At 41.3% G+C, this 24,908-nt stretch overlaps 2 protein-coding genes across 2 annotated transcripts in view; one reads left to right on the top strand and one right to left on the bottom strand.

Annotated features, from left to right (window-relative positions):
- Positions 1 to 24,908, top strand: part of LOC115179851 (sorting nexin-4-like) — a 95,057-nt gene that overhangs the window by 36,916 nt on the left and 33,233 nt on the right. The gene's annotated exons all lie outside the window — the stretch shown is intronic.
- The window catches only part of LOC115179225 (protein unc-80 homolog), a 116,659-nt gene continuing 111,590 nt past the window's right edge, over positions 19,840 to 24,908 (bottom strand). Inside the window, 2 exon segments of the mRNA XM_029740617.1 lie at positions 19,840 to 20,286; positions 24,625 to 24,830. Coding sequence (XP_029596477.1) covers positions 19,840 to 20,286; positions 24,625 to 24,830 — 653 coding nt within the window.

The raw sequence follows: 24,908 nt of genomic DNA, 5'->3' as shown, positions 1-24,908 counted from the left end.
AACATATCTCCTTGTGTTGGTTTATTAGAGAACATGTGTGTAGTATCAGTGGATAAAGGTTTGTTTATTAAGAGAACATGTGTGTAGTATCAGCGGGATAAAGGTTTGTTTATAAGAGAACATGTGTAGTATCAGTGGGATAAAGGTTTGTTTATTAAGAACGTGTGTAGTATCAGCGGATAAAGGTTTGTTTATTAAGAGAACATGTGTAGTATCAGCGGATAAAGGTTTGTTTATTAAGAGAACATGTGTAGTATCAGCGGGATAAAGGTTTGTTTATTAAGAGACATGTGTGAGTATCAGCGGGATAAAGGTTTGTTTATTAAGAGAACATGTGTGTAGTATCAGTGGGATAAAGGTTTGTTTATTAAGAGAACGTGTGTAGTATAGCAGGATAAAGGTTTGTTTATTAAGAGAACATGTGTGTAGTATCAGTGGGATAAAGGTTTGTTTATTAAGAACATGTGTAGTATCAGCAGGATAAAGGTTTGTTTATTAAGAGAACATGTGTGTAGTATCAGTGGGATAAGGTTGTTTATTAGAGAACATGTGTGTAGTATCAGTGGGATAAAGGTTTGTTTATTAAGAGAACATGTGTAGTATCAGCAGGATAAAGGTTTGTTTATTAAGAGAACATGTGTAGTATCAGCAGGATAAAGGTTTGTTTATTAAGAGAACATGTGTGAAGTATCAGCAGGATAAAGGTTTGTTTATTAGAGAACATGTGTGTAGTATCAGCAGGATAAAGGTTTGTTTATTAAAGAACATGTGGTGTAGTATCAGCGGGATAAAGGTTTGTTTATTAGATAAAGGTTTGTTTATTAAGAGAACATGTGTGTAGTATCAGCGGGATAAAGGTTTGTTTATTAAGAGAACATGTGTATCAGTGGGATAAAGGTTTGTTTTTAAGAGAACATGTGTAGTATCAGCGGGATAAAGGTTTATTTATTAAGAGAACGTGTGTGTAGTATCAGCAGGATAAGGTTTGTTTTTAAGAGAACATGTGTGTAGTATCAGTGGGATAAAGGTTTTTATTAAGAACATGTGTGTAGTATCAGCGGGATAAAGGTTTGTTATTAAGAGAACATGTGTGTAGTGTCAGTGGGATAAAGGTTTGTTTATTAAGAGAACATGTGTAGTATCAGCGGGATAAAGGTTGTTTTATTAAGATAACATGTGTGTAGTATCAGCAGAATAAAGGTTTGTTTTAAGAGAACATGTGTAGTGTCAGTGGGATAAGGTTTGTTTATTAAGAGAACATGTGTGTAGTATCAGCGGGATAAAGGTTTGTTTTATAAGAGAACATGTGTGTGTAGTGTCAGTGGGATAAAGGTTTGTTTATTAAGAGAACATGTGTGTAGTATCAGCGGGATAAAGGTTTGTTTATTAAGAGAACATGTGTGTATGTCAGTGGGATAAAGGTTTGTTTATTAAGAGAACATGTGTGTAGTATCAGCGGGATAAAGGTTTTTTATTAAGAGAACATGTGTAGTATCAGCGGGATAAAGGTTTGTTTATTAAGAGAACATGTGTGTAGTATCAGCAGAATAAAGGTTTGTTTATTAAGAGAACAGTGTAGTGTCAGTGGGATAAAGGTTTGTTTATTAAGAGAACATGTGTGTAGTATCAGCGGGATACAGGTTGTTTATTAAGAGAACATGTGTAGTATCAGCGGGATAAAGGTTTTTTATTAAGAGAACATGTGTAGTATCAGCAGGATAAAGGTTTGTTTATTAAGAGAACATGTGTAGTATCAGCAGGATAAAGGTTGTGTTTATGAGAATTGTGTGTAGTATCAGCAGGATAAAGGTTTGTTTATTAAGAGAACATGTGTGTAGTATCAGCAGGATAAAGGTTTGTTTATTAAGAGAACATGTGTGTAGTATCAGCGGGATAAAGGTTTGTTTATTAAGAGAACATGTGTGTAGTATCAGCAGGATAAAGGTTTGTTTATTAAGAGAACATGTGTAGTATCAGCGGATAAAGGTTTGTTTATTAAGAGAACATGTGTGTAGTATCAGCGGGATAAAGGTTTGTTTATTAAGAGAACATGTGTGTAGTATCAGCAGGATAAAGGTTTGTTTATTAAGAGAACATTTGTAGTATCAGCGGGATAAAGGTTTGTTTATTAAGAGAACATGTGTGTAGTATCAGCGGGATAAAGGTTTGTTTATTAAGAGAACATGTGTAGTATCAGTGGGATAAAGGTTTGTTTATTAAGAGAACATGTGTTATCAGTGGGATAAAGGTTTGTTTATTAGAGAACAGGTGTGTAGTATCAGCGGGATAAAGGTTTTGTTATTAAGAGAACATGTGTGTATCAGCGGGATAAAGGTTTGTTTATTAAGAGAACATGTGTATTCAGCGGGATAAAGGTTTGTTTATTAAGAGAACTGTGTGTATATCAGCAGAACAAAGGTTTGTTTATTAAGAGAACATGTGTAGTGTCAGTGGGATAAAGGTTTGTTTATTAAGAGAACATGTGTGTAGTATCAGCGGGATAAAGGTTTGTTTATTAAGAGAACATGTGTGTAGTGTCATGGGATAAAGGTTTGTTTATTAAGAGAACATGTGTGTAGTATCAGCGGGATAAAGGTTTGTTTATTAAGAGAACATGTGTGTAGTGTCAGTGGGATAAAGGTTGTTTTATTAAGAGAACATGTGTGTAGTAATCAGCGGGATAAAGGTTTGTTTATTAAGAGAACATGTGTATATCAGCGGGATAAAGGTTGTTTATTAAGAGAACATGTGTGTAGTATCAGCAGAATAAAGGTTTGTTTATTAAGAGAACATGTGTAGTGTCAGTGGGATAAGGTTTGTTTATTAAGAGAATGTGTGTAGTATCAGTGGGATAAAGGTTTGTTTATTAAGAGACATGTGTGTTGTATCAGCAGGGTAAAGGTTTGTTTATTAAGAGAACATGTGTGTATCAGCGGGATAAAGGTTTGTTTATTAAGAGAACATGTGTAGTATCAGCGGGATAAAGGTTTGTTTATTAAGAGAACATGTGTAGTATCAGCAGGATAAAGGTTTGTTTATTAAGAGAACATGTGTATTCAGCAGGATAAAGGTTTGTTTATAAGAGAACATGTGTGTAGTATCAGCAGGATAAAGGTTTGTTTATTAAGAGAACATGTGTGTAGTATCAGCAGGATAAAGGTTTGTTTATTAAGAGAACATGTGTGTAGTATCAGCGGGATAAAGGTTTGTTTATTAAGAGAATGTGTGTATCAGCAGGATAAAGGTTTGTTTATTAAGAGAACATGTGTGTAGTATCAGCGAATAAAGGTTTGTTTATTAAGAGAACATGTGTGTAGTATCAGCGGATAAAGGTTTGTTTATTAAGAGAACATGTGTGTAGTGTCAGTGGGATAAAGGTTTTTTATAAGAGAACATGTGTGTAGTATCAGTGGGATAAAGGTTTTTTATTAAGAGAACATGTGTGTAGTATCAGCGGGATAAAGGTTTGTTTATTAAGAGAACATGTGTGTAGTGTCATGGGATAAAGGTTTGTTTTTAAGAACATGTGTAGTATCAGCGGGATAAAGGTTTGTTTATTAAGATAACATGTGTGTAGTATCAGCAGAATAAAGGTTTGTTTATTAGAGAACATGTGTAGTGTCAGTGGGATAAAGGTTTGTTTTAAGAGAACATGTGTGTAGTATCAGCGGGATAAAGGTTTGTTTATTAAGAGAACATGTGTGTAGTGTCAGTGGGATAAAGGTTTGTTTATTAAGAGAACATGTGTGTAGTATCAGCGGGATAAAGGTTTGTTTTAGAGAACATGTGTGTAGTGTCAGTGGATAAAGGTTTGTTTATTAAGAGAACATGTGTGTTATCAGCGGGATAAAGGTTTGTTTATTAAGAGAACATGTGTATCAGCGGGATAAAGGTTTGTTTATTAAGAGAACATGTGTGTAGTATCAGCAGAATAAGGTTTGTTTATTAAGAGAACATGTGTAGTGTCAGTGGGATAAAGGTTTGTTTATTAAGAGAACATGTGTGTTATCAGCGGGATACAGGTTTGTTTATTAAGAGAACATGTGTAGTATCAGCGGGATAAGGTTTGTTTATTAAGAGAACATGTGTAGTATCAGCAGGATAAAGGTTTGTTTATTAAGAGAACATGTGTAGTATCAGCAGGATAAAGGTTTGTTTATTAAGAGAACATGTGTGTAGTATCAGCAGGATAAAGGTTTGTTTATTAAGAGAACATGTGTGTATATCAGCGGGATAAAGGTTTGTTTATTAAGAGAACATGTGTGTAGTATCAGCAGGATAAAGGTTTGTTTATTAAGAGAACATGTGTAGTATCAGCGGAATAAAGGTTTGTTTATTAAGAGAACATGTGTGTAGTATCAGCGGGATAAAGGTTTGTTTATTAAGAGAACATGTGTGTAGTATCAGCGGGATAAAGGTTTGTTTATTAAGAGAACATGTGTAGTATCAGCGGGATAAAGGTTTGTTTATTAAGAGAACATGTGTGTAGTATCAGCGGGATAAAGGTTTGTTTATTAAGAGAACATGTGTAGTATCAGCATATAAAGGTTTGTTTATAAGAGAACATGTGTGTAGTATCAGCGGGATAAAGGTTGTTTATTAAGAGAACATGTGTAGTATCAGTGGGATAAAGGTTTGTTTATAAGAGAACATGTGTAGTGTCAGTGGGATAAAGGTTTGTTTATTAAGAGAACATGTGTGTAGTATCAGCGGGATAAAGGTTTGTTTATTAAGAGAAATGTGTGTAGTGTCATGGGATAAAGGTTTGTTTATTAAGAGAACATGTGTGTAGTATCAGCGGATAAAGGTTTGTTTATTAAGAGAACATGTGTGTAGTGTCAGTGGGATAAAGGTTTGTTTATTAAGAGAACATGTGTGTAGTATCAGCGGGATAAAGGTTTGTTTATTAAGAGAACATGTGTAGTATCAGCGGGATAAAGGTTTGTTTATTAAGAGAACATGTGTAGTATCAGCAGATAAGGTTTGTTTATTAAGAGAACATGTGTAGTATCAGCAGGATAAGGTTTGTTTATTAAGAGAACATGTGTGTAGTATCAGCAGGATAAAGGTTTGTTTATTAAGAAACTGTGTGTAGTATCAGCAGGATAAAGGTTTGTTTATTAAGAGAACATGTGTGTAGTCAGCGGGATAAAGGTTTGTTTATTAAGAGAACATGTGTAGTATCAGCAGGATAAAGGTTTGTTTATTAAGAGAACATGTGTGTAGTATCAGCGGGATAAAGGTTTGTTTATTAAGAGAACATGTGTAGTATCAGCGGGATAAAGGTTTGTTTATTAAGAGAACATGTGTGTAGTGTCAGTGGGATAAAGGTTTGTTTATTAAGAACATGTGTGTAGTATCAGCGGGATAAAGGTTTGTTTTAAGAGAACATGTGTGTAGTGTCAGTGGGATAAAGGTTGTTTATTAAGAAACATGTGTGTAGTATCAGCGGGATAAAGGTTTGTTTATTAAGAGAACATGTGTAGTATCAGCGGGATAAAGGTTTGTTTTTAAGAGAACATGTGTGTAGTATCAGCAGAATAAAGGTTTGTTTATTAAGAGAACATGTGTAGTGTCAGTGGGATAAAGGTTTGTTTATTAAGAGAACATGTGTGTAGTATCAGCGGGATACAGGTTTGTTTATTAAGAGAACATGTGTATCAGCGGGATAAGGTTTGTTTATTAAGAGAACATGTGTAGTATCCAGGATAAAGGTTTGTTTATTAAGAGAACATGTGTAGTATCAGCGGGATAAAGGTTTGTTTATTAAGAGAACATGTGTGTAGTATCAGCAGGATAAAGGTTTGTTTATTAAGAGAACATGTGTGTAGTATCAGCAGGATAAAGGTTTGTTTATTAAGAGAACATGTGTAGTATCAGCGGGATAAAGGTTTGTTTATTAAGAGAACATGTGTGTAGTATCAGCAGGATAAAGGTTTGTTTATTAAGAGAACATGTGTAGTATCAGCGGGATAAAGGTTTGTTTATTAAGAGAACATGTTGTAGTATCAGCGGGATAAAGGTTTGTTTATTAAGAGAACATGTGTGTAGTATCAGCAGGATAAAGGTTTGTTATTAAGAGAACATTTGTAGTATCAGCGGGATAAAGGTTTTGTTATTAAGAGAACATGTGTGTAGTATCAGCGGGATAAAGGTTTGTTTATTAAGAGAACATGTGTAGTATCAGTGGGATAAAGGTTTGTTTATTAAGAGAACAGTGTAGTATCAGTGGGATAAAGGTTTGTTTATTAAGAGAACATGTGTAGTATCAGCGGGATAAAGGTTTGTTTTAAGAGAACATGTGTAGTATCAGCGGGATAAAGGTTTGTTTATTAAGAGAACATGTGTAGTATCAGCGGGATAAAGGTTTGTTTATTAAGAGAACATGTGTAGTATCAGCAGAATAAAGGTTTGTTTATTAAGAGAACATGTGTAGTGTCAGTGGGATAAAGGTTTGTTTATTAAGAGAACATGTGTGTAGTATCAGCGGGATAAAGGTTTGTTTATTAAGAGAACATGTGTGTAGTGTCATGGGATAAAGGTTTGTTTATTAAGAGAACATGTGTGTAGTATCAGCGGGATAAAAGGTTTGTTTATTAAGAGCAACATGTGTTGTAGTGTCAGTGGGATAAAGGTTTGTTTATTAAGAGAACATGTGTGTAGTATCAGCGGGATAAAGGTTGTTTATTAAGAGACATGTGTAGTATCAGCGGGATAAAGGTTTGGTTATTAAGAGAACATGTGTGTAGTATCAGCAGAATAAAGGTTTGTTTATTAAGAGAACATGTGTAGTGTCAGTGGGATAAAGGTTTGTTTATTAAGAGAACATGTGTGTAGTATCAGTGGATAAAGGTTTGTTTATTAAGAGAACATGTGTGTTGTATCAGCAGGGTAAAGGTTTGTTTATTAAGAGAACATGTGTGTAGTATCAGCGGGATAAGGTTTGTTTATTAAGAGAACTGTGTAGTATCAGCGGGATAAAGGTTTGTTTATTAAGAGAACATGTTGTAGTATCAGCAGGATAAAGGTTTGTTTATTAAGAGAACATGTGTAGTATCAGCAGGATAAAGGTTTGTTTATTAAGAGAACATGTGTGTAGTATCAGCAGGATAAAGGTTGTTTATTAAGAGAACATGTGTGTAGTATCAGCAGGATAAAGGTTTGTTTATTAAGAGAACATGTGTGTAGTATCAGCGGGATAAAGGTTTTGTTTATTAAGAGAACATGTGTGTAGTATCAGCAGGATAAGGTTTGTTTATTAAGAGAACATGTGTGTAGTATTCAGCAGAATAAAGGTTGTGTTTATTAAGAGAACATGTGTGTAGTATCCAGCGGGATAAAGGTTTGTTATTAAGAGAACATGTGTGTAGTGTCAGTGGGATAAAGGTTTTTTATTAAAGAACATGTGTGTAGTATCAGTGGGATAAAGGTTTTTTATTAAGAGAACATGTGTGTAGTATCACGGGATAAAGGTTTGTTTATTAAGAGAACATGTGTGTAGTGTCAGTGGGATAAAGGTTTGTTTATTAAGAGAACATGTGTAGTATCAGCGGGATAAAGGTTTGTTTATTAAGATAACTGTGTAGTATCAGCAGATAAAGGTTTGTTTATTAAGAGAACATGTGTAGTGTCAGTGGGATAAAGGTTTGTTTATTAGAACATGTGTGTAGTATCAGCGGGATAAAGGTTTGTTTATTAAGAGAACATGTGTGTAGTATCAGTGGGATAAAGGTTTGTTTATTAAGAGAACATGTGTGTAGTATCAGCGGGATAAAGGTTTGTTTATTAAGAGAACATGTGTGTAGTGTCAGTGGGATAAAGGTTTGTTTATTAAGAGAACATGTGTGTAGTATCAGCGGGATAAAGGTTTGTTTTATTAAGAGAACATGTGTAGTATCAGCGGGAATAAGGTTTGTTTATTAAGAGAACATGTGTGTAGTATCCAGCAGAATAAAGGTTTGTTTATTAAGAGAACATGTGTAGGTCAGTGGGATAAAGGTTTGTTATTAAGAGAACATGTGTGTAGTATCAGCGGGATACAGGTTTGTTTATTAAGAGAAAATGTGTAGTATCAGCGGGATAAAGGTTTTGTTTATTAAGATGAACATGTGTAGTATCAGCAGGATAAAGGTTTGTTTATTAAGAGAAACATGTGTAGTATCAGCAGGATAAAGGTTTGTTTATTAAGAGAACAGTGTGTAGTATCAGCAGGATAAAGGTTTGTTTATTAAGAGAACATGTGTGTGTATCAGCGGGATAAAGGTTTGTTTATTAAGAGAACATGTGTTGTAGTATCAGCAGGGATAAAGGTTTGTTTTTAAGAGAACATGTGTAGTATCAGCGGGATAAAGGTGTGTTTATTAAGAGAACATGTGTGTAGTATCAGCGGGATAAAGGTTTGTTTATTAAGAGAACATGGTGTAGTATCAGCAGGATAAGGTTTGTTATTAAGAGAACATGTGTAGTATCAGCGGGATAAAGGTTTGTTTATTAAGAGAACAGTGTGTAGTATCAGCGGGATAAAGGTTTGTTATTAAAGGAACAGTGTAGTATCAGCAGGATAAAGGTTTGTTTATTAGAGAACATGTGTGTAGTATAAGCCGGGATAAAGGTTTGTTTTATTAAGAGAACATGGTAGTATCAGTGGGATAAAGGTTTTGTTTATTAAGAGAACATGTGTAGTGTCAGTGGGATAAGGTTTGTTTATTAAGAGAAATGTGTGTAGTATCAGCGGGATAAAGGTTTGTTTATTAAGAGAACATGTGTGTAGTGTCATGGGATAAAGGTTTGTTTATTAAGAGAACATGTGTGTAGTATCAGCGGGATAAAGGTTTGTTATTAAGAGAACATGTGTGTAGTGTCAGTGGGATAAAGGTTTGTTTATTAAGAGAACATGTGTGTAGTATCAGCCGGGATAAAGGTTTGTTTATTAAGAGAACATGTGTAGTATCAGCGGGATAAGGTTTGTTTATTAAGAGAACTGTGTAGTATCAGCAGGATAAAGGTGTGTTTATTAAGAGAACATGTGTAGTATCAGCAGGATAAAGGTTTGTTTATTAAGAGAACATGTGTGTAGTATCAGCAGGATAAGGTTTGTTTATTAAGAGAACATGTGTGTAGTATCAGCGGGATAAAGGTTTGTTTATTAAGAGAACATGTGTGTAGTATCAGCGGGATAAAGGTTTGTTTTATTAAGAGAACAGTGTGTAGTATCAGCAGGATAAAGGTTTGTTTATTAAGAGAACATGTGTGTAGTATCAGCGGGATAAAGGTTTGTTTATTAAGAGAACATGTGTAGTATCAGCGGGATAAAGGTTTGTTTATTAAGAGAACATGTGTGTAGTATCAGCAGAATAAAGGTTTGTTTATTAAGAGAACATGTGTAGTGTCAGTGGGATAAAGGTTTGTTTATTAAGAGAACATGTGTGTAGTATCAGTGGGATAAGGTTTGTTTATTAAGAGAACATGTGTGTTGTATCAGCAGGGGTAAAGGTTTGTTATTAAGAGAACATGTGTGTAGTATCAGCAGAATAAAGGTTTGTTTATTAAGAGAACATGTGTTAGTGTCAGCGGGATAAAGGTTTGTTTATTAAGAGAACATGTGTGAAGTGTCATGGGATAAAGGTTTGTTCATTAAGAGAACATGTGTGTAGTATCAGCGGGATGAAGGTTTGTTTATTAAGAGAACATGTGTGTAGTGTCAGTGGGATAAAGGTTTGTTTATTAAGAGAAACATGTGTAGTATCAGCAGGATAAAGGTTTGTTTATTAAGAGAACATGTGTGTAGTATCAGCAGAATAAAGGTTTGTTTATTAAGAGAACATGTGTGTAGTATCAGCAGAATAAAGGTTTGTTTATTAAGAGAACATGTGTAGTGTCAGTGGGATAAAGGTTTGTTTATTAAGAGAACATGTGTGTAGTATCAGCGGGATAAAGGTTTGTTTATTAAGAGAACGTGTGTAAGTATCAGCGGGATAAAGGTCGTATGGTGAGAGTGTAGCACATGGGGGATGTGGGAAACTTACTCCTTTAGCCTGAAATGTCACCACTTGCGCAGCCAAATTGTTAACGCTTCAAAGGCGCAGACTGGTAAGACGCTTCGGGAGGGCGGTCACGTGGGCTAGCGAAGCAGATGTCCTGGGTTCGAGCATCGGTGTGAGCCCGATCAGGAGGAAGCGGTACTCGCTAAGCAAGCAGCGTGACGTCACTTATCAGTATGCTGCTGTTACCTTGGTTTACCTCTATGAACTGGAAAAGAAACTGAATCAACTGTCAAAGGACTTCTTGCCTTTTCTCTGCTTAAAGCACATGATATCATAATGTCTGGTATGTGAATATTGAAGAAGATATTATTTCAGAAAATGTCGAGGTACATGTATATAAGAATATTATATACTTTGACGTGTCCATCTATGTAAATATATTAACAACAGTGAACCCTAACCTGGTGTTTGTTGGTTGAAGCCCAAAATATTAACTCACTAATTTAATCATAGTTTCTCAAAGAAAACCTCCTATTTGTACATTGTGACGTGCAGTAATAATGTGATTTAAGGTCAGATTTGATCATCATTCATGTACATTCTTATCCAAGTTGAACTGAGATAACAGTTATACTGCATTGTGTATTCAGCTTTCTGGTTTTAATAAAAATATTGTCTTCTACCATATTCCTACAGCTACGGTTCCTCAGGCTACCACACATTTTATGTTGGCCCAGTATGATGTTGTGAGGGTATATGGAGACAGCAGGTTGAGGTAAACCCACTATGATGGTATATGGAGACAGCAGGTTGAGGTAAACCCACTATGAGGGTATATGGAGACAGCAGGTTGAGGTAAACCCACTATGAGGGTATATGGAGACAGCAGGTTGAGGTTGACCCACTATGAGGGTATATGGGACAGCAGGTTGAGGTAAACCCACTATGATGGTATATGCAGACAGCAGGTTGAGGTAAACCCACTATGATGGTATATGCAGACAGCAGGTTGAGGTAAACCCACTATGATGGTATATGCAGACAGCAGGTTGAGGTAACCCACTATGATGGTATATGGAGACAGCAGGTTGAGGTAAACCCACTATGATGGTATATGGAGACAGCAGGTTGAGGTAAACCCACTATGAGGGTATATGGAGACAGCAGGTTGAGGTAAACCCACTATGATGGTATATGGAGACAGCAGGTTGAGGTAAACCCACTATGATGGTATATGGAGACAGCAGGTTGAGGTAAACCCACTATGATGGTATATGGAGACAGCAGGTTGAGGTTGACCCACTATGATGGTATATGGAGACAGCAGGTTGAGGTTGACCCCACTATGAGGGTATATGGAGACAGCAGGTGAGGTAAACCCACTATGATGTATATGGAGACAGCAGGTTGAGGTAAACCCACTATGAGGGTATATGTAGACAGCAGGTTGAGGTTGACCCCACTATGAGGGTATATGGAGACAGCAGGTTGAGGTAAACCCACTATGAGGGTATATGTAGACAGCAGGTTGAGGTAAACCCACTATGATGGTATATGGAGACAGCAGGTTGAGGTTGACCCACTATGATGGTATATGGAGACAGCAGGTTGAGGTAACCCACTATGAGGGTATTAGGGTATATGTAGACAGCAGGTTGAGGGCTATGTTATGAAACTAGTTAGCCAGACTACTGAAAAGCCCACACTCGCTTTGTTAGGGCCCTGGGCTGTTCAACTCTTTGTTTAGGGCCCTGGGCTGTTCAACTCTTTGTTTAGGGCCCTGGGCTGTTCAACCCTTTGTTAGGGTCCTGGGCTGTTCAACTCTTTTTAGGGCCCTGGGCTGTTCAACTCTTTGTTTAGGGCCCTGGGCTGTTCAACTCTTTGTTAGGGTCCTGGGCTGTTCAACTCTTTTAGGGTCCTGGGCTGTTCAACGCTTTGTTTAGGGCCCTGGGCTGTTCAACTCTGGTCCTGGAGGGCCGAAACACTTCTGGTTTTCATCCTTTCATTCTAATCAGGGACTGTTTCAGACCTGGGACATCAGTTGCAGGAACGGACTGGCCATCTGGCATTTCAGACAAATGCCATATGGGTTGGTCCATTTTTAGCCCAGTGGGCCTGTCTAACTTTATTTTTTTTTCTTTCCGCAAAATGATCATTATTTGGTTAATAATGGGGGCTTCAAGGAAAAAATAGTGTCGGTGTGGTGGTATCGAGGAAAAAATGGTGTTACAAATGTCAGAGACAATATCTGGTCCCAGTCCACCCCTAACCAGGTGAGTGTAATTCATTACCAGGTAGAAACAAAAACAAGTGTTTGGGCCCTCCAGGACCAGAGTTGAAGAGCCCTCTAGGGTCTACAGTATATACAGTATAACCTGATAGTGTTTGAAGAAGACGTGAATAAGAGTTGAGAGTTAGTGGACAGGTATGGTCTGTGTACCTCAATGCAGGAAGCTTGGTCACAGTTCCAGTCTGCTTAAGGGGTGGCTCTCCCGTAGGCACCAATGCATTAGCAGCTGGGTCTGGTCTGCTTAGTTTACTGACTGTATATGGGCTTACCTTCTCCAGCTTCTGACCTCTGACCGGCACTGTTGAAGTCTTTAACCAAAGAGAGCCAGGCCCTTCCTTTAATCAACTCCAAACAGGAAATTGTCTCAGAGCATCCTTTCTACTGCCATCTGTGGGTGATTGTGTGGTAGTTTCATCTGAACTACAGTAAATGCCCTCTAAACTGACATTTAGTTGGCAGTTAGTGACAGTTAGTTCAAGATGTTACAAGAGAAGGAAAAAATGAGGGCTGGAAAATAAATAACATTGTATACAACAATATCCATTTATTCTTTAAATATTACATAAATACTTTGATATACCGGTAGCTATATTTTAGAATAGATTGAGAACACAGGACAAGACAATAATTTGAAATAAATATCTTAAGTATATAATACAATATATTTCAGAGTCACACAGAGGAAAAAATATGTCGATGGAACAATGATTGAATATGAGGCTAATGAACAAATGCTGTTGTTAATATATATTTGGAGAAATAAAATATCATAATATAGGCCATAATGTGTCATTTCCACCTGAGGAGTCTGGTGGGAGGAGCTATAGGAGGACAATAGCTGGAATGGAACAGAGTCAAACATGGTTACATTCCTGCCATTACAATGAGCCTGACTTCCTATAGCTCCTTCCACCAGCCTCCACTGCTTTCCACCCCTGGGGGCCCCTGCATTTGACACACACACTTCTGAATATCTCACAGCTCCACCATACAGCATGTTATCTTTATTTAACTAGCCAAGTCAGTTAAGAACAAACTCTTATTTTCAATGACGGCCTAGGAACAGTGGGTTAACTGCCTTGTTCAGGGGCAGAACGACAGCTTTTTTTTACCTTGTCAGCTCGGGGATTCGATCTTGCAACCTTTCAGTTACTAGTCCAACGCTCTAACCACTAGGCTACCTGCCGCCCCTAGCATGTGGATAGGACTTTGAGGTAAACTTCCTAGTTTACGGAAAGGTTATTCCCAGAGCCAGAACAACACAGATCCAGCTATCCTCCATAACATGTAAGAAATAGAACTAAACTAAACAAACTAGAAACATATTTCATTGCGACGAACATCATCAATGAACAAATTGGCCACAGAATGTTAGCGTTAGCTATGAGTTGGTAATCATCTAAAAGATCATTTTCTGATTATGTTTAAAGCAATACAGTGTGTTACCGGTACTACAAATTGCAACTGACAATGCAATACAACTAGGGTCTCCATATTCTGGTAACTTTCCTCAAACTCCTGATATACTAGTTGGAAGAGTCAAGGAATCAGAAAGTAATAAACAAGAAATCTGGAATCCTCCAACAAAGATTTCTGGAAAACCTGGTTATTTTGGAAAAGTTAGACATTTTACAATCCTAAATAGATCTCTCATCCAAAACAGTTCCAGTTTCAATTAGGGCACTTCAACAGTGCATTACATGGGACAAACTGCAGAATGCAGATGACTTTGGAATGTATGGCAAGTTTGATGAATAAGTCTTCATGCCAACCTCCCAGAAAGCATCTGCACAAAGACAGCTCAGCAGCAGAGAGCATTGGCACTACACACACGGACAGACACTGACCGTTAGCACTGACAAGACAACACACGTCCACAGGGACACCCGAATATGTCGCCTATAGTATAATTGGCTTATACTTTATAATATACTTTGTACTATCCCCGTGGGTTCTAGAATGAACCACAGTGATACTATCATAGAAATAGAATCCCCTCTAACGATATGGGCACTATAGACCTGATAACCCCTCTAACGATATGGGCACTATAGATCTGATAACCCCTCTAACGATATGGGCACTATAGATCTGATAACCCCTCTAACGATATGGGTACTATAGACCTGATAACCCCTCTAACGATATGGGCACTATAGACCTGATAACCCCTCTAACGATATGGGCACTATAGACCTGATAACCCCTCTAACGATATGGGCACTATAGATCTGATAACCCCTCTAACGATATGGGCACTATAGATCTGATAACCCCTCTAACGATATGGGTTACTATAGACCTGATAACCCCTCTAACGATATGGGCACTATAGATCTGATAACCCCTCTAACGATATGGGTACTATAGACCTGATAACCCCTCTAACGATATGGGTACTATAGACCTGATAACCCCTCTAACGATATGGGTACTATAGACCTGATAACCCCTCTAACGATATGGGTACTATAGATCTGATAACCCCTCTAACGATATGGGTACTATAGACCTGATAACCCCTCTAACGATATGGGTACTATAGACCTGATAACCCCTCTAACGATATGGGCACTATAGATCTGATAACCCCTCTAACGATATGGGCACTATAGACCTGATAACCCCTCTAACGATATGGGTACTATAGACCTGATAACCCCTCTAACGATATGGGTACTATAGATCTGATAACCCCTCTAACGATATGGGTACTATAGATCTGATAACCCCTCTAACGATATGGGCACTATAGACCTGATAACCCCTCTAACGATATGGGCACTATAGACCTGATAACCCCTCTAACGATATGGGTACTATAGACCTGATAACCCCTCTAACGATATGGGTACTATAGATCTGATAACCCCTCTAACGATATGGGTACTATAGATCTGATAACCCCTCTAACGATATGGGCACTATAGACCTGATAACCCCTCTAACGATATGGGTACTATAGACCTGATAACCCCTCTAACGATATGGGTACTATAGATCTGATAACCCCTCTAACGATATGGGTACTATAGACCTGATAACCCCTCTAACGATATGGGCACTATAGACCTGATAACCCCTCTAACGATATGGGTACTATAGATCTGATTACCCCTCTAACGATATGGGCACTATAGATCTGATAACCCCTCAAACGATATTGGTACTATAGATCTGATAACCCCTCTAACGATATGGGTACTATAGATCTGATAACCCCTCTAACGATATGGGCACTATAGATCTGATAACCCCTCTAACGATATGGGTACTATAGACCTGATAACCCCTCTAACGATATGGGCACTATAGATCTGATAACCCCTCTAACGATATGGGCACTATAGATCTGATAACCCCTCTAACGATATGGGCACTATAGACCTGATAACCCCTCTAACGATATGGGTACTATAGACCTGATAACCCCTCTAACGATATGGGTACTATAGACCTGATAACCCCTCTAACGATATGGGTACTATAGACCTGATAACCCCTCTAACGATATGGGCACTATAGATCTGATAACCCCTCTAACGATATGGGCACTATAGATCTGATAACCCCTCTAACGATATGGGCACTATAGACCTGATAACCCCTCTAACGATATGGGCACTATAGACCTGATAACCCCTCTAACGATATGGGCACTATAGACCTGATAACCCCTCTAACGATATGGGCACTATAGATCTGATAACCCCTCTAACGATATGGATACTATAGATCTGATAACCCCTCTAACGATATGGGTACTATAGATCTGATAACCCCTCTAACGATATGGGCACTATAGATCTGATAACCGCTCTAACGATGCCTTTCAAGGGGATATGGTAGTAGGTGCCAGGCGTACCGGCTTGTGTCAAGAACTGCAACGTTTCTGGGGTTTTCACGCCCAACAGTTTCCCATGTGTATCAAGAATGGTCCACCACCCAAAGGACATCCAGGCAACTTGATACAACTGTGGGAAGCATTGGAGTCAACAGGGGCCAGCACCTCTGTGGAATGCTTTCAACAACTTTCAGAGTCCATGCCTCGACGAATTGAAGCTGTTTTGAGGGGGAAAGGGGGTGCAACTCAATATTAGGAAGTTGTTCCTAATGTTTTTACACAGTATAGTTCATAACTACATCCTCTTTTCACTGATCTGGTGCAAAACAAACATTAACCAGAAGATAGTAGACTGCAGCACACCCATCTCAGGTTTGGACTGTACCAAGCCCCATGGCACATAAGGGGACCTCAGTCAGGGAACAGACCATTATCAAGGAGCTGGAGGGGTCCTCCCAGTTCTCTAGTTTAAGGCATAAGTTGAACAAGGAGGTATCCTAACTGCTACAACTCAGAATCAGGGATCTTGTTGCCATAATGTTTTGAGTACTAGAAACCTTTCTTCAAGACATTGAAAACACAACAATAAAAAGCAGCATTATAAACTCTATGACATTACTGGGACATACTAATAATACTTCGGTGCCCATAACCAGTTACCTATTCTTTATGCATGATGCTTTCAGTACAACAGAAGGTCAGTATTACTTTGGAAGCTATTCAAAACAAAACATGGATTTGGTTACACATAAAACAACATCCATACACTGGGCAAAAACTGGTTGTATCAACACTGTTTCCACGTCATTTCAACCAAAAGAATCAATGTGATGACGTTGAATCAACATATTTTTACCCAACTTTTAACCGTTGAAGTGACGTCTGTGCCCAGTGAGCAGTTAGTTGTGGTATGGTATGGTAGTTTTACATTCATCATACTAGAACAAGACCATTATCCTCAAAGGGGCGAAACCTAACTTTACAAAGTGTCCACTTAGTCGTGTATTGATGTCAATGGGAAACTAAGGGCTGGACTCAATCCATATCGCAGAAGTTCAGTCTAGTAGCTTGTTTGACATTTAAATGCAACATTTCCCGCATTAGTGGAGACTGCATTCACAGCAAACGCATATTATGTCGGCTCAATCTGAAACTACCTCCACATTTCAAGCGTGCTACAATGCTGAACCTCAGCTATACGGAGACCCTAATTTTACTTCAGTTGATGTTAGGATTGGCTTCCAAGTATGACCTGCCCCACTTATAGCGCTTTGGACTCTTCTCATCTAACAGACTCAACCTCCATAAAGAGCCTCTTCTCATCTAACAGACTCAACCTCCATAAAGAACCTCTTCTCACCTAACAGACTCAACCTCCATAAAGAGCCTCTTCTCATCTAACAGACTCAACCTCCATAAAGAACCTCTTCTCATCTAACAGACTCAACCTCCATAAAGAACCTCTTCTCATCTAACAGACTCAACCTCCATAAAGAACCTCTTCTCATCTAAGACTCAAACTCCATAAAGAACCTCTTCTCATCTAACAGACTCAACCTCCATAAAGAACCTCTTCTCATCTAACAGACTCAACCTCCATAAAGAACCTCTTCTCATCTAACAGACTCAACCTCCATAAAGAACCTCTTCACATCTAACAGACTCAACCTCCATAAAGAACCTCTTCTCATCTAACAGACTCAACCTCCATAAAGAACCTCTTCACATCTAACAGACTCAACCTCCATAAAGAACCTCTTCTCATCTAACAGACTCAACCTCCATAAAGAACCTCTTCTCATCTAACAGACTCAACCTCCATAAAGAACCTCTTCTCATCTAACAGACTCAACCTCCATAAAGAATCTCTTCTCATCTAAGACTCAACCTCCATAAATAACCTCTTCTCATCTAACAGACTCAACCTCCATAAAGAACCTCTTCTCATCTAACAGACTCAACCTCCATAAAGAACCACTTCACATCTAACAGACTCAACCTCCACAGGAAAATAACAACCACTCAGTGTGTCAATTGTCAATAAATCGAACCTAGAAACTCCAAGAGGATAAATATTTTATAAATATTAAATATAAATAATTATGTCAATCTATCCATCTATTAATAAATAAACATTCCGGTTTATCCCCCTTTTTCTCAGCAGCTTCACTGTAAACAGTTCTTGGAAAGTGACAAGGTCAACCTATAGGTAAACGGATGTCTGTCTGAAACATTAGCAGCCAAACCACGCTCCTTAACTCCCACTTACTTAACCCGGAAGCCAGATGCACCAATGTGTCAGAAGAAACACCGTTCAACTGACGTCTGTATCAGCCTGCAGGTGCCCGGCCCGCCACAAGGAGTTGCTAGAGCGCAATGAGCCAAGTAAAGCCCCCCCGGCCAAACCCTCCCCTAACCCAGACACTCGCTGGGCCAATTGTGCGCCGCCCTATGGGACTCCCGGTCACGGCCGGTTGTGACACAGCCTGGGATCGAACCCGGGTCTGTAGTGACGCCTCAAGTACTGCGATGCAGTGCCCTAGACCACAGTGCCACCTGGGAGGCCACTAATATATTATCCTAATGATAAACATACTATGCCTCTCTGCAATACTTTGACAATTATATATATTAAATCTTTCTTTAAAATAGTCTTCAGGATTAAATATAATATATTTCATAATATTATATAATATCATAGCTAATATACATTTCATTTCTCTAGTCAACAGTTTACCCTTCAGCAGCTTCACTGTAAACAGTTCTTGGGAGGTGACAAGGTAAACCTATAGGTAAACGGATGTCTGTTTGTAGCAGCCAATGGCTGGAAACATCTCCCTTCTCTTGTCAATAGACCACAACAAATAGAATGTGATCTACCTAGCAACAGTAACAGTCCCACTTGATCACCTGTTGGACACCATGGATTAATCCACCCTGACGTGTGAAGAAGGCATGTTGATTCTGCATTTGATATGAATACGTTGGTATGAGATGGGTTAAAATGTCAGAGGTGAGGATGTACTGGCACTGGTACTGTAGATGTAGTGAAGTATGGATTTCATCTTGGTGCTCTAACAGGACAGAAGAGAGCAGAGAGAGAAGGGGAGAGAGGGGCAGGGGAGTGGGAAAGAGGAGAAAACTAACAGGTATTGGTCCTCGGCCCTGTTCTAATACTCTAAAGATGCAGCTTTCCTCCCTTCTTTTCATGAGGTAATCACTAATCTATCGTGATTGGATAGGTGAGAGCAAGGATTCTACTGCACTGATTTCACCAGTCATTTTATGTCAGATCAGATCAAGGAAGGGAGGATGCATTTTTATTTTTAGAATATTCCAACAGGTTCCTCATCTTTCAAACGCCCTCTGACCTCCGTTAGCTAGAAGGACACAGAGTTATCAGGCAGCTCAATGTCTAAACACAGACTCCAAAGATATAGAAGGGGACCGACACAGAGAAGCTACCCTGCCAGGGTCATAACTAGGGCCAGGAGTTTCCCCAGCCGGACCGTGTGATCTAACCTAAAGGGTCAAAACTCCGGGCCCTAGTTATAGCCTACGTCTGTAGTTTAGAGCCTTGTAACTAGGGCCAGGACTTTTTCCTAGTGCGGTCACGCAAGTTCAGTCAGGGAAAAACTCCTGGCCCTAGTTATAACGTTACGTTACGAGTTTTGTTACTGAAATTTTAACAAAACGTTACTGAAACGTTACAGGGACGCTTCTCAGACGTGGGACTCATCCAGGTCCAGGTCGACTGGGGAGATGGGGAGGGGGGAGCGGCGGGGGGGCAGGGCGGGTGAGCGGCGGGGGGAGAGCAGGGGGGCGAGCAGGGGGTTCTCTGTGCCCCCATTGTCCTCTGAAATGTGGAGAAGGGTGTCTGCGTTCCTCCCCAGAAGAGCAGTCGTGTCCTCGTCCTCGGGGCTCTCGGGCGTCTGATGGGAGGACGGACCAGGATGGAAGAGGTGGGTGGTGGGAGCGGGGGGTTGGATCCCCAGGATCGGCAGAGGGGGGAGGGGAGAACAGGTGCGAGAGATGGGGAGAGGTGGAGGAGGGAGAGGAGAGCAGGAGGAGGGTGGGGTGGGGGTGGAGGCGCGGGAGATGGAGGGCCGAGGAGAGAGGCTGCTGCGGAGGCCCCACTGTTCTCGTTTCTCCTTGCTCTCCATCGATAACTAGAACCAGGAAACAAGTGGGAGAAGAGTGATATTTCAAAGACTTACTTAGTCCATGCTCTGTTAAATATAGATAACTCCCATTCCTTCCCATCTCTCTCATCCCTCACTCTATCTGTCTCTTCTGTAATGAGTGATGACTTAAATGAATAATCCTCTCAAAACGACTAATTAATATGATTTACAAGGTTAAATAACACTAATATGGGAGCAAAATATTTTGAGTGATGAAATGTGTAAATTTGTCGTTATAATAAGGTTGGTAGCAACATGTGAAAATTGTTGTGGAATTTGCACCTCAAGCCGACTACAAAACCCATAACGCAATGATCTCTCTCTGGGCTTTTTACAGTCTATGTAGGTAGCTAGCTAGCTAGCAAACATAGCTACACACAGTAATACCAGTCATTATCAGCGTGTGAAGTAGCTAGCTAGCTGAAAAAGTCTACAATCTCACCATGTCCAACCCATTCATTATATTTATATGGTTTCACCTGCAGATTTTCTACCTCGAGGAGTGGAGGGTCTTAAATTGCTATGGCTACGGCCCTTTCCATGCTTTCCCACCAGGGCAGAACAAATGCCCCCTCTCATTGAAGCCACGGAAGTTCAAGGCCGACCGCAGTACTGCAGGCACTGTTAGCAGAAAACAGGATTCCCATTATAATGAATGGAAAAATTGCGATCTTCGTGGTCAATCTTCATGTAAATAAAAATTTTTTAAAAGACAATCATGGAACCAATAATTGTTTCTAATATACCAGATGTATGTGCTCTAACCGATTATTTCAAAATAGCACACAGAAGAAGTTCTAAGGATAATTGAGTTGCTAATGGCAGCATACCCTGTTCGGCCTTCTACTGGAGTTAATCAATGAGAGTGAGCAGCACTGAGTTAACTAGCAACATCACTTCCTGGAGTAGCATGTTGTCTCCATGAGAAGCCATCTTAGGAGGTCCATTGCAGCCGTTTTTATCTCAATATCAAATCATTTCTGGGTAGCAATTAAGAACCTTGCTGTGACTGTTTTCAATTCAAATGGTCAAAAAGTAAGAAAAATAGCTTCTTGGCAAAGAGACATTTCTATAGCAAGAATTTTGCTAGGACTGCCTGGGAGCGGCCTGAGTGGGGAGAGGAAAACTGAAAACTAGCTATTATTGGCAGAGAGGTTTGGAACTCTGTCTTATTGATGTCAACAGGCAGGCCAAAACTCCATCCCACCAAAACAGGAAGAAATTCAGGTGGTCTTTTCAGACAGCTCTTACAGTAAAAATTTTCACAATTTCACAGTATTATTCCAACCTCAGTGTGGAAATAGATATGAAACCATTTTTTTTTGACTGTACTGGGCCTCTAACCAACTTCATTTGGCTTCAATGCTCTATTGAGTCTTCACATAGAAATGTGTGACCTGATCAATGGCGTTGTCTTTTCATATACCCTTCATTATTTCCCACAGAAACAGACACAGGCCAGGGTGAGGAGAAACAGACACAGACCAGGGTGAGGAGGGAGAGGAGAAACAGACACAGGCCAGGGAGAGGAGAAACAGACACAGGCCAGGGTGAGGAGGGAGAGGAGAAACAGACACAGGCCAGGGAGAGGAGAAACAGACACAGGCCAGGGTGAGGAGAAACAGACACAGGCCAGGGTGAGGAGGGAGAGGAGAAACAGACACAGGCCAGGGAGAGGAGAGAGGAGAAACAGACACAGGCCAGGGAGAGGAGAAACAGACACAGGCCAGGGAGAGGAGAAACAGACACAGGCCAGGGTGAGGAGGGAGAGGAGAAACAGACACAGGCCAGGGAGAGGAGAGAGGAGAAACAGACACAGGCCAGGGAGAGGAGGGAGAGGAGAAACAGACACAGGCCAGGGTGAGGAGGGAGAGGAGAAACAGACACAGGCCAGGGAGAGGAGAAACAGACACAGGCCAGGGAGAGGAGAAACAGACACAGGCCAGGGTGAGGAGAAACAGACACAGGCCAGGGTGAGGAGGGAGAGGAGAAACAGACACAGGCCAGGGAGAGGAGAAACAGACACAGGCCAGGGTGAGGAGAAACAGACACAGGCCAGGGTGAGGAGGGAGAGGAGAAACAGACACAGGCCAGGGAGAGGAGAAACAGACACAGGCCAGGGTGAGGAGGGAGAGGAGAAACAGACACAGGCCAGGGTGAGGAGAAACAGACACAGGCCAGGGTGAGGAGGGAGAGGAGAAACAGACACAGGCCAGGGAGAGGAGAAACAGACACAGGCCAGGGTGAGGAGGGAGAGGAGAAACAGACACAGGCCAGGGTGAGGAGGGAGAGGAGAAACAGACACAGGCCAGGGTGAGGAGAAACAGACACAGGCCAGGGTGAGGAGGGAGAGGAGAAACAGACACAGGCCAGGGAGAGGAGAAACAGACACAGGCCAGGGTGAGGAGGGAGAGGAGAAACAGACACAGGCCAGGGTGAGGAGGGAGAGGAGAAACAGACACAGACCAGGGAGAGGAGGGAGAGGAGAAACAGACACAGGCCAGGGTGAGGAGGGAGAGGAGAAACAGACACAGACCAGGGAGAGGAGGGAGAGGAGAAACAGACACAGGCCAGGGAGAGGAGGGAGAGGAGAAACAGACACAGACCAGGGAGAGGAGGGAGAGGAGAAACAGACACAGGCCAGGGTGAGGAGGGAGAGGAGAAACAGACACAGGCCAGGGTGAGGAGGGAGAGGAGAAACAGACACAGGCCAGGGAGAGGAGAAACAGACACAGGCCAGGGTGAGGAGGGAGAGGAGAAACAGACACAGACCAGGGAGAGGAGGGAGAGGAGAAACAGACACAGGCCAGGGTGAGGAGGGTGAGGAGAAACAGACACAGGCCAGGGTGAGGAGGGAGAGGAGAAACAGACACAGGCCAGGGTGAGGAGAAACAGACACAGGCCAGGGAGAGGAGGGAGAGGAGAAACAGACACAGGCCAGGGTGAGGAGAAACAGACACAGGCCAGGGAGAGGAGAAACAGACACAGGCCAGGGTGAGGAGGGAGAGGAGGGTGAGGAGAAACAGACACAGGCCAGGGTGAGGAGGGTGAGGAGAAACAGACACAGGCCAGGGTGAGGAGGGAGAGGAGAAACAGACACAGGCCAGGGAGAGGAGAAACAGACACAGGCCAGGGTGAGGAGGGTGAGGAGAAACAGACACAGGCCAGGGTGAGGAGGGTGAGGAGAAACAGACACAGGCCAGGGTGAGGAGGGAGAGGAGAAACAGACACAGGCCAGGGAGAGGAGAAACAGACACAGGCCAGGGTGAGGAGGGTGAGGAGAAACAGACACAGGCCAGGGTGAGGAGGGAGAGGAGAAACAGACACAGGCCAGGGTGAGGAGAAACAGACACAGGCCAGGGCGAGGAGGGAGAGGAGAAACAGACACAGGCCAGGGAGAGGAGAGAGAGGAGAAACAGACACAGGCCAGGGAGAGGAGGGAGAGGAGAAACAGACACAGGCCAGGGAGAGGAGAAACAGACACAGGCCAGGGAGAGGAGAAACAGACACAGGCCAGGGTGAGGAGAAACAGACACAGGCCAGGGTGAGGAGGGTGAGGAGAAACAGACACAGGCCAGGGAGAGGAGGGAGAGGAGAAACAGACACAGGCCAGGGAGAGGAGAAACAGACACAGGCCAGGGTGAGGAGAAACAGACACAGGCCAGGGTGAGGAGGGTGAGGAGAAACAGACACAGGCCAGGGTGAGGAGGGAGAGGAGAAACAGACACAGGCCAGGGTGAGGAGGGTGAGGAGAAACAGACACAGGCCAGGGAGAGGAGGGAGAGGAGAAACAGACACAGGCCAGGGAGAGGAGGGAGAGGAGAAACAGACACAGGCCAGGGAGAGGAGAAATGGGCATTGCGTGATGGTAGTTGAAGAAGAAACTGAGTTGAATCATTTGTTTCACTATTTAGTTCCATACCATCTATTGGCTGATTTGGCGATATGGAGTGCAGATAGTTGTTTTAAAAACTTTATGAAATATGATATTCCTTATCTCCAGTGACGAGAACCTTATCGTGATGATGCGTTACAAAATGATTTCCTGATTTCAAATAAAATAACATTTCCTAGACAAACCACTTACAAATTAAATAATCAAATAGTTATTTTACCCACTTATAGAGCACCACAATGAGAGGAGTTTCATGAGTTTCATGTCTGGAGTGGATTATCACTTTAAACATAATTTACACCCTAGGAACGTAAGCTATGCAAAATGGCCGTTCTGCATACCTTCTTACCAAGTAAACATGATACAAACTACAGAAGCCTGTGAGAATCAACAACGTCATAAAATATCCTTACTTCCCCCAGTCGTACCTGTTTCTTGGCAGGGCTGTGGAGGTCAGCTTTGATGGTGGCTGAGGATGAGGCCCCAGGGGCAGCAGGGGGAGCGATGGCAGGGGCCGGGCTGGCCTTCCTGCCCTCTGGGTGCGCATTGGCGCCACCGGGGTCGGGGGACTTTGCCTGAGCCTGCTGGCCCTCCGTGAAGGTGACCACCCTTTTCTGGTCCCACCCGTGGGTTGCTGAGGAGACATCACAGTCATCACATACACAGTCCATCACAGCGCCACCTTGGGGACCAGCTGACACATTACCACTAC

The sequence above is a fragment of the Salmo trutta genome, chromosome 39, assembly GCF_901001165.1.
Source record: "Salmo trutta chromosome 39, fSalTru1.1, whole genome shotgun sequence".
NCBI classification, from domain to species: domain Eukaryota; kingdom Metazoa; phylum Chordata; class Actinopteri; order Salmoniformes; family Salmonidae; genus Salmo; species Salmo trutta.
The sequence above is the reverse complement of the archived record's forward strand: the minus strand, read 5'-3'. Positions and strand labels throughout refer to the sequence as shown.